The sequence below is a fragment of the Buceros rhinoceros genome, unplaced genomic scaffold, assembly GCF_000710305.1.
Source record: "Buceros rhinoceros silvestris isolate BGI_N320 unplaced genomic scaffold, ASM71030v1 scaffold46033, whole genome shotgun sequence".
Taxonomy (NCBI): Eukaryota; Metazoa; Chordata; class Aves; order Bucerotiformes; family Bucerotidae; genus Buceros; species Buceros rhinoceros.
This window is the reverse complement of record NW_010405069.1, coordinates 919-10,650: the sequence shown is the minus strand read 5'-3', so window position 1 is coordinate 10,650 and position 9,732 is coordinate 919. Positions and strand designations below refer to the sequence as shown.

General features: G+C 40.8%; 1 protein-coding gene across 1 annotated transcript; it reads left to right on the top strand.

The window, feature by feature from the left end:
* Positions 1-226: 226 nt before the first annotated feature.
* IGFBP3 (insulin-like growth factor binding protein 3) lies at positions 227-9,100 on the top strand (the record flags this gene model as incomplete). Its single annotated transcript, XM_010133574.1, has 3 exons — positions 227-456; positions 2,359-2,478; positions 8,969-9,100. Coding segments are annotated over 3 exons (476 nt in total), but the record flags the coding sequence as incomplete, so codon positions are not given.
* Positions 9,101-9,732: the final 632 nt, after the last annotated feature.

The following is a 9,732-nucleotide window of genomic DNA, read 5'->3' as shown; positions in this document are numbered from 1 at the left end:
CTTGCGAAGCTTCAGGGGGATCAAGTATGCTTCAGGAAGCATCAAGGGGATGCTCAGTTACAAAAGTCATGGCAACCAAGGTGCTAATGCATGTGGGGTGATAAGTTGTTCATTGCTCTTTTGTAAAGGAAAATGAATCAGGTAGACTAAACTAGTGGCTTGCTGTTCCAGAAAGAGCTGGCAGTTGATTAACGTTATTTCTTTACTGTATTTGTTCTTCTCAAAGGAAATTACAGCGATTCAGAAGAAGATGACCAGAATACCAGCAGCATAGAAAATCAGGCCATACCAAGCTCTCACAGGGTGTCAGATCCCAAATCACATGCACCACACATCAAAATAGATATCATCAGGAAAGTGCAAGCCAAAAATACGCAGCGCTATAAAGTGGAATATGATTCACAGAGTACAGATACACTGAATTTCTCTTCTGAATCCAAACAAGAAACTGAATACGTAAGTGCTTCTGTAAATTAAAAGGTATTTCCCACTTGTAAGTGTGCGCATGCACGTTTATGTATATGCATGTTGTGTATATGACAAGAGAAACTAAATAAATTAACGATGGTAATTGTAGCCTATTAGGGCATTCTGGCTGTTTAAAACTATTGGTTCTGCAAACGCTGACAATCAACAGACTAAGCAGATCATGTTCAGAAAACACAGGGGCCTAACACAATGATGTTTACATTGATACAAGTGTGATTTTCATTCAGCAGTTTCTTAGGTTGAAAGTTTGGCCTCCCTCCCCACCCCCAGCAATTATCACATCTTTGTGTGAGTGGACTTGGGACAGGTTCAGTAGTATCATGATTAAATCTGGTTGCAAATATGAGCCCCATGAGCAACGGTGCACCAATCTACCAAGGCTGCTGGTGTCTGTAAGAACCAGAAATAAGTCCCTCAGGGACAGGTACCTTTGTCAGCAAATGTCCTTCTAGCTGTGTTTGCTAGCTTTTGATACTGGTCTCTGACTTTGGAGAGGAGAGAAAAAAGCTAATCTTTCTGTAGGCCTAACTTGGGACTATATATTTGAACATGTGTGATTTGCAGTCAGGATCTGTGAGTAGTTTTGGTTTCCTAAGGAACTGCCAATAAGAGCAGCGATTTAAAGTGTGTGTTTAGAGCTTGTGAGATTGACACTGAAATAAAACATATGAAAGCAGCAAGGAATGCCTTCGCTAGCTTTAAACTGCAGTAGAACTGTGGAGAGTAGAGTCTGTATGCTTTCAGACAGTCACATGAAAGACACTTTACATGAGCAAACTATTAATATTGCTACTTGAAAGTATAAATGTCATTACTTCACTAATTAAAAATTGCACCAGATGGGTCTTTGTGTTGATACAGCAACTTAAGCATTTTAAACACATGTGACCATGCAAAGGAATTTTTTTGAGTCTCTGCTGAAGAAGAGGGCTTATGGACTGAGTCAGTAGTAGCGATTAGTGTAGCTAAGTACAGAGTTTGTAGGCTGCAGCATTTAAATCCTGATCTCACTGCTGACACTGACTGCCTTCTTGGCCCCTGGCAAAATGTGAACTTCTCCGCTCCTGGTTTTCTGACTGCAAAGTGGTGCTCATAATGCTTTACTCCCTACCCTGAAGGGCTGCAGTGAGAAATAATTAGTTGGTGTTTGAGACATGTTCTTAAGAGTGCTTCTGGAAGTTCTTTTTGGCTCATTGTCCTAGAGCTAATCCTCACTACATTGATGTCAGCTTTTTGGAGATGGAGAAAGTGAGGCAAAAAGTGACATCCTTGTCTAATGAGACCATTGCGTTCAGCAGTTCTTTTCATGGCTGCATCCGTTTGGTCCAGTTGAAATTGAGAATTGTTGTCCAAAATTGCAATATTTGTACATATACATTATGCCAAAGTACTTGTTTTCAATAAAATCAATTTTATTTAAGCTTTTGAATCCAGCAGAATCACAAAAATAAATGGCATTAAGGAAAATCTACCAAGTAGTGTGTTTCCAGCTGCTACCCCTTTCTTTTCCCACTTGGTGCAAGGCTGACTTTTCTGAACCAAAGTTATGGTACATATCATTGATTTACGTGCTGCTTAAGCCTTCTCATAGGTATATGTGGCTGTGATTTCAACTGGAAATGCCAGTCTATGCCTTAGCATAGGATAGGGCCTTCAGTTTTTACAAATCAGCTTATCCTGAATAAAGCAAAAAGTCATTATTTTACCTGTGAATGGTCTGCTGTTTGATGTATCCAGCCATCCCTTTGTTTTAAAGGATTTGTTTAGGTTTGTACTACTTGCCCTTTAAAGTTTTATTAACTCTTGTGTGAAATACAACGTTTGGGAATAAAGTTTCTTTTGTGTTTTCTAAAACATGCTCATTAACAGGGTCCCTGTCGTAGAGAAATGGAAGACACTTTAAACCACCTAAAGATCCTGAATGTCTTGAGTCCCAGGGGCTTTCATATTCCAAATTGTGACAAGAAGGGGTTCTACAAGAAAAAGCAAGTAAGTACACAATCTCGATCATTTCAGTGAATGCAGTTCACCTTTTCTGCATCTTCGCCAAAGGATGTTGCCGGCAAGATGCATTAACTATTGTTTTGCAGACGAACTGGTTCATTTCCGGTTTAGGATCTGATTCAGTAGTGCTGAACCTTGTCAAGTGGGAACAGTGTTTTTATTTTCAGTTGGCCATGACAACAGATTGATTTGAGAAACTTCATACCTAATCACACATGGGTTGGCTGGTGTCCTAGATACTAATGCCCTTCGGTTTAAAAAAAGCAGTGCCTCAGTAATAATCCATAGAGCTAAGTGTTGCAGTCACCATATGACTGCAATAGATCAATGCTTTGAATTGTAAATAGCTGCTTGAGAGTTCCTAGAGGAACTGTGCTGGATCATATTTCAAAAAGCAACTTGAGAAAGGTATATATCCGTCACTTATGTGCAACGCTGATTGCTTCCAAAATCCAGGTCATGTTATCGTGAAAGTGATACATCTTGTAGTTAGTCTGCAGCAAGGATGGCTTCTCAGCTCTCTTTGGTTCTGGGTCTGTGACCTTTCTTGACAAATGCAAACCTGAAGTGCAGGTATTTATGCTTTAGCTGTGTCTGGTTGAATTACAGCAGCATTCTTCATTCAGTGCTGTCCTTGAAGCTCGTTCAGGAACTTGGGAAAGTGCAAGATGTGCCAGGTTCTTTGCTTAGTGTGCACTTCCCATCTAATTCCAGTATTTAGTTAGTGACCTGCTTCCAAATGTGTTTCTTGGTGTAATTCCAAAATTTCCTGAATTCAAAAGTTTCTTTAAGATTTTTCTCGAGGCAAACCCTGTGTATGGACAGATATTGTTTGTGCACCATCTTGTCTCTCCCGTTTGGGTTTATATGAGTCAGCCTCTCTGGTAACCAAAGGAGTGGGTGACTGACTCTGTCTTCTAGCTAATGCAGTTCATTGGTTGGAAGTGAGAGGCCAACATCCAACCAGACAACCTTATTTTAGGGATGGTATCTCTCAATTTTTTTGGCTTCCATCTTTCTTAGAAACAGTCTTTCCCTTTCGGGTATTCCCTGGAGCTCTGCATTAAGCTGGCAGTGTTAGGTATGCTGTTGCAATAGGAGTGAGGTTTCCAGCCTTCCCTTTTGCCATCAGCCCAGCACTGAGTACACTGTTTGACCTTTAGTGCATGCTGCTGAGCTTGTCTGTGCTCCCCAGCTTTTCCTGAGCAGGTGGTGACAATTCTGAAGCAGGGACGGAGTTTCTTTCTGTTGTCTGGAGCCCATGTCATTAATGCCTTGCTGTGTGTAAACGAGAAGAGAGCAATGCTTACATCTTGATCTGCATTTGTTCAGAAAATATGTTGGACTATTACGTGGAGTGAGGCTGGGACTGTGTTTTGTGCCTGTGCCATAAAAGCATTTGGTTAGTTTCTCTAGAACAGTGCTCATTTAACTGCATTCAAAGCACACAAGTGTACTGTAGCCTTTTTCCTTCTCTAGGTATTACAGAAGACCACAGACTGGTATTTACTTTGTTCAGGAGATCTTCCTTTCATCTGTCTTCAGGCTTGGAGGATTTTGCTTTGTCAGCAAAAAGGTGGTGGTTTGCATGCAGTCTCTGGCATGTGAGTGTAGTAAATCAGATCCACAGTAAGCACATATTAAAGTGCCTTGCTTTAAAAGATGACTGTACTTTAAAGTGCAGTCATAGTTCTGCCACTGAGGCAGAAAAAATAAAATATGCAGGAAAAAAATGGGAAAGACAAGTAATACATGTACTAGCCTTTGTTCCTAGAACTTGGTTTATGAGAGTAAGGGGTTGGTAGGGAGCAAAGGCACACTTCTGCCTGGAGACTTTGAAACTCCTTGAGGAAGGGTTCCTGCACTATGTAAAACAGCCTGTCTGGTCAGCAAACAGAGGATGAAGGGGCACTTTCATACTCTGGCCAGCTTTGTCAAATGCCATGTTAGTTTACACAGATCCAGTAGTTTCAATGGTAATTTGAGACAAATCCATTTGCCTACAAATGGAGCCCATGTGAGTAAACATTCTGCATGAAATGCAGTTGGAGTGCTTCTCCTGTAAATAAACCTCAATCAACCCTGGGAGCTGACCTTCACAAGCAAGGCTTACAGGGGTGGGCTGCTTCTCACTTGAACAAAATACAGACCAAAAATAATGTTTCCGACTTGCCCTTGTAGAATTAACTCGTAGATAAAAGCATCAGTTTGAGAAGTGAGTCCTGTCCAGGCAAATAATCTGTCTGCAAGGCAATGTGACAGTTGTGTTTAGTTGGTTTTCTTTTTGGAGCATCAATGTGTAGGCCTGATATTTTAGTATCTGTGAACCTAGGTATTTAATCTCATTAACAGCATGCTAGACCATTTTATTCACTATTACTTCAGTGCTATTATTAGCAGCATTCAATCTGTAATTCAATTATATTCTGTTGTGATAACAGAAGTCAGAATAATTGGTTAGGAAATAGACAGTAAATCCATCAAAAAATGAGTGTGAGCTAGGCATTTTTGGTTCTGGAAAAGCTGCCAAAGCCACTGCCTAGGATGATAATACAGATAGATGTGTGATGGTAGGAATCTGATAAATTATGATCACCCTAGAAATTATTAAAACTCATTCAGGAGGCACTTTACGTATAGTATATTCTGCCTTCCTGGTCACTTGCTCTTCCAGTCAAGTTGAAAGCAGTTATTTTCAAGACATCTCTGGATATCTAGAAACTGACTTTTCAAGAACAACCATAGGGAGTAATTTATATCTGTGAAACAATTTTAAGGACATATATATGTCAGGGTATAACATGGAAAATATTTCGCACCTTGTGTTTTATATATAAACTTTTCAAATCAGACCTATTAAAATTTAGAATTCTTTGTTTTAATAGATCTCTAAGGTTGTACTATTCAGCTGTGGTATATAGAGGTATACTTACGTGCAGTAGGTTCATCTGGGCACATTTCTGCCTCCAGCGTGGAAAAAGAGTTTGAAATTAGAATTATTATATGGGGCAATTACTAGAATTGCCCCATATTTGTGTACTGGAGCCAGATACTCACCTAAATGCGAGCTGGCATGGTTCCACTGAAAACAGAGCTGGGTTTGGCGGGAGCCAGAACGGCCTGAGGTATATGTCAATGCTGTCTGCAGTCTGTTCCAGGAGACCACAGTTGTAACTCCACAGAGACCTCTGGGCTGACCAGGAATTCAATGGGATACCATATGCTTTGCTGTGCCCCACCAATGCCTCTGTGGCCCTTCTTTGTGGAAGGGAGAGGGGCAGGTGGTGTGGAAGCTGGCAGCTGGTGTTTCTATCAGAAGTAATTACTGGCTCCACCACTTGGGCAGTTTTCCAGCTTTTGGACTTCTGAAGTCACACAGAAATGCTGGGCAGAGCCATGAAACGTATGTGGAGTACAGAATTCACAAGAGTGGATTTTTTTGAACTGTCCGTTGCTTCCATAGGGAATGCAGGCTAGCTGCTTCAGGATAAAAGCATCATTTTTGTACCAAAAGTGCTTTATTGTTGACAGCATGGCTCAGTGGGTAATACAAAATCACAGATTGAAAAAGGTAAATTGTTTCCTCACAGAGCATTGTTTCAGCTGCAGCACATTCTAAGTCGTTTGTTTTCTGAAAGAGTTGTCTAGAAGAAAGTAAAATATTATTAGTAGGGAAGGTGTTCCTGCAGACTAACTTTGTACTGTAATTAATTCAGAAAATTGATTATGCAACTGTAAAAAGCAATCAAAACCTCCAACAACATGAGATAACTTTAATTGATCATTTGTTTTGAGAGTGATGCAAGCCTATGAATCAGCAAGAGTTGTGTAACTTACTTCATATAGTACTTCTAAAAGGGGAGGCAGTGTTACTATTATTAGTTTCATTGCCGGAGCACCAGGCTGTCAGCCAGAAGCCCTGTGCTGTAATTCAGGCTCCATCTATGCCTGCTGTCTTGGGAAGAATAACTCAAGAACTACTGCCTCAGTTTCCTTTTCTGTAAAATTTAAATTATGCAAAAGCTCTTACGAATTCCTCAGTTTTGAGCATGAAGAATTTAAGCCTCTGAATGTTAATACTACTGAAGCTAGAGTACAGTCCACTTTCCACCAAAATTGAAGGAAAATTTCCCATTGGCATCAGTGGACTTTGAGCAGCCATTCACCAAAGTCCTGGAGAATACATTAAAACCCTAGTCAGGTGTCGCGACCCATGGCAGGCTCTGGGCTGAAGTGGAACGAATCACTCGAACGCCAATGTGGTGTGTAGCGAGACTTGTTTGTTTACATTACATCCCAATTTATAGACTCTTGTCCACTCGACTAACTACATGGTGATTGGATAGTGACTCTGTTACACAGACAGCACACATCTCTTAAAACACTATAATGGGTTAAGAAGGATTACATCCCACGTGGTGAGTATTTTGGTTAGAGCTAACAAAACAAGGCTAGTAGAGATAGTATTTCCCACACAATAGTACTGCAGCTGGGTTTCGGCTGCTAAGTCTCCCAGAGAGAGTAGCATATTTTCGTAGTTCTAATTTCTGCTAGAAAAATACACCAACAGTCAGGCTTTTGAAACAATAAGTAGAAGTTGTAACACTTAGTGTTTAAAGATTTAGTACAGAAAACCAGACAGATGGGTAACTAGAATTCAAATGCAGCTAATCACGGTTTAGCAAATTATTAATGTAGCTGTTTTCTCAGATTTGAACTTCCATTCGCCCTCTCCTATAATAAGCTGATACGTACTTATAAACTTGCTCTTGTCATCCTGCTGCTGTCCATTTGTGTAGGTCTAATGCTTAAGAACTACAGATTCAGAGATTCTGGTCTTGTTACTGAAATATATCACAAGGGTAGATTAATTTGCAGTTATGGTGATTAGCATTACTTCATTTACGATGAAAACTTGTTCAGAAATTTGTCTAATGTGTGATCTTCTTCCATCTTTCTTTCATGAGTTCCTAGTGAAGACTGTACCCTACTCCATGTTGGCACAAATTAACTGGCTCAGGGGCATATTGGTGCTGGTGCAGGCTGTCCCAGAACTCATATTCAGAGTTCTGTCCAAAATACCACCCTTTTGCCTGAGGTCCTAAGCTAGGTGTGGAAAGGGTCAGACACTTTGGGCAGTGTGTGAACCCCAACACTTGCTTCATGTTGCCTTGTGTACCTGCACATGGTTTTGTGACCCACTGCCATACCCACATAGAAGTTGGGGACCCATCTGTTAAACTCTGGAGAACAAGCAGCTGAGCAGTAGTGACAAAGTTTACCTGACTTGTGCCAGTGTGAACCTCTGAAATACTTGAATTGCTGTGAGTGTGATCTCAGAGGTATTTGTTCTGCTTGCATGATAGGGTTTACAGTGTTGAGAGCAAGAAGTGGCTTCAGTTTAGGCTATCTTCCTTCATGCTGGTGATGTGACAGATGAAACCTCTCAGTCTTTGAACAGCTAGGTATGCTTGTGGCTCTGCCTCCTTTATAAGTCTAAATAGCCACCTCTGTTAGCATTTGCAGTGAATCCTGTATCACCAAATCTCAACACTTGAGCTGAAATGGAGGCTATGTCTTGGCAAAGAGGTTGACCATGAGATCATCTGTGTCCTGGAGACACGAGTGGTGAAAACTGTGCAGGGACCCAGAGGTTCATAGTATGTAACTGTGTCCAAGGTTGCATACTGAATGCGATCTGCAGCATGTCATGTTCTTTAGTCTAGTTGGTTCCTTGGGGAGAGTGTTATTACTTAGTACATGGACTTTATAATGCGCTTTTACTGCCTTACTGTTTCTGAAGTTCAGTGTTGTTACCTGTGGTAGTTTCAGGTTAGTCAGCATTGATGGCAAGTTCCACCAGGCAGCTTCTAAAGCTGACATAGGTTATAGACTAGCCTATAAGCTACATTATTTATAAGAAAATATACATGTAAAGTTCTAGTACACCTAGCAGTTGTTGAAGTGATTACTCCATTACAGAAAGATTAGATATCTGTTAATAAATGTCAGCCACAGTATTGAAATTCCTCCAGCAAACGGATGCAAGCCAGAGGTGTTTATTGCTGCAATGGCTTTTTGCCAGACCTGAACTTTAGTGTAGAACAAATCTGTTAACTTTCTTCTCCAAAGATGGGTCCCAGTCATCAGCCCACACTGTTGTAAGCAGTCCTGGTATTCAAAGGGGGTATTCAGACTGTGCTGCCTAATATGATAGAGCATAGTTCATCAGGTTGTTTTCTGGTAGTTCTCAGAGCAGTTGTTTTATGGAGTAATTGGACCCAAAGGGGTTGCTGGGCAGAGGAGAACCTTTCACTGTAATACTCTGTAGTGGTAATAAATACTCTATTTGGTATTGTCAGATATGGCCAAGATATAGAAGCGCAGCTATCAAATGAGCAGGAATCTCTGCTACATACGCAAAGAGCAGAGGCAAACAAAAGTAAAGCTAACTGGGTCTTTTATTTTGTTTCAGTGTCGCCCATCCAAAGGCCGAAAGAGAGGTTACTGCTGGTGTGTGGATAAATATGGACAGCCACTTCCTGGGTATGACGGGAAGGGACAAGGAGATGTCCACTGCTATAACTTGGAAAGCAAATGAGGGCTGGGTGCCAGCTCTTCTGGCATCTGTGTGTGGCCACTGAACCTCGCAGAGTCCTTGGAGGGGCTGGGCAAACACTGTGGACTACATTGCGCATGGAGTAATGAGCTCGGCCTCCTGCGGCGGATGGGGAGTCGCAGCCTCCGTGAATGCTGCTGCATCTGCACCCCACCACTGACACATGTTGGTCTTCCTATGGGACATGTTAGGGAGCTCTGAATTCCCATGTAAACCTGCACTATTGGTACCCAGAGAGACAGAGAAACAAAAGGCACTTCAGAATGGATTCAGGGAGTCTCCACTGGCTTTTTAAAGAACGGCCTGTGACCAATTTGATCCCGAAAGATACTGGTTTTTTACTTTAAAGAATTCCTAGATTTTCAGCTTGTAAAAGTATTAAAGCAAAAAAATCCACAAGGATTTACAGGTTAAGATTTGTTTTTACAGGTCTGATGGGAAACTTATCTTCACGGGTAAAAATTTTTATAAAAATCTCAAAGAACTTTTTAAAGAAACCTATTTCTAAAATAAAGACATGGCTATTTTTTCTGTAAAATATATTATGAATATTCTCTTAGTCTGTATTTAATAGAATTCTTTTTTAATAAACTTTATTTAAATGTAACATGTGAATACCA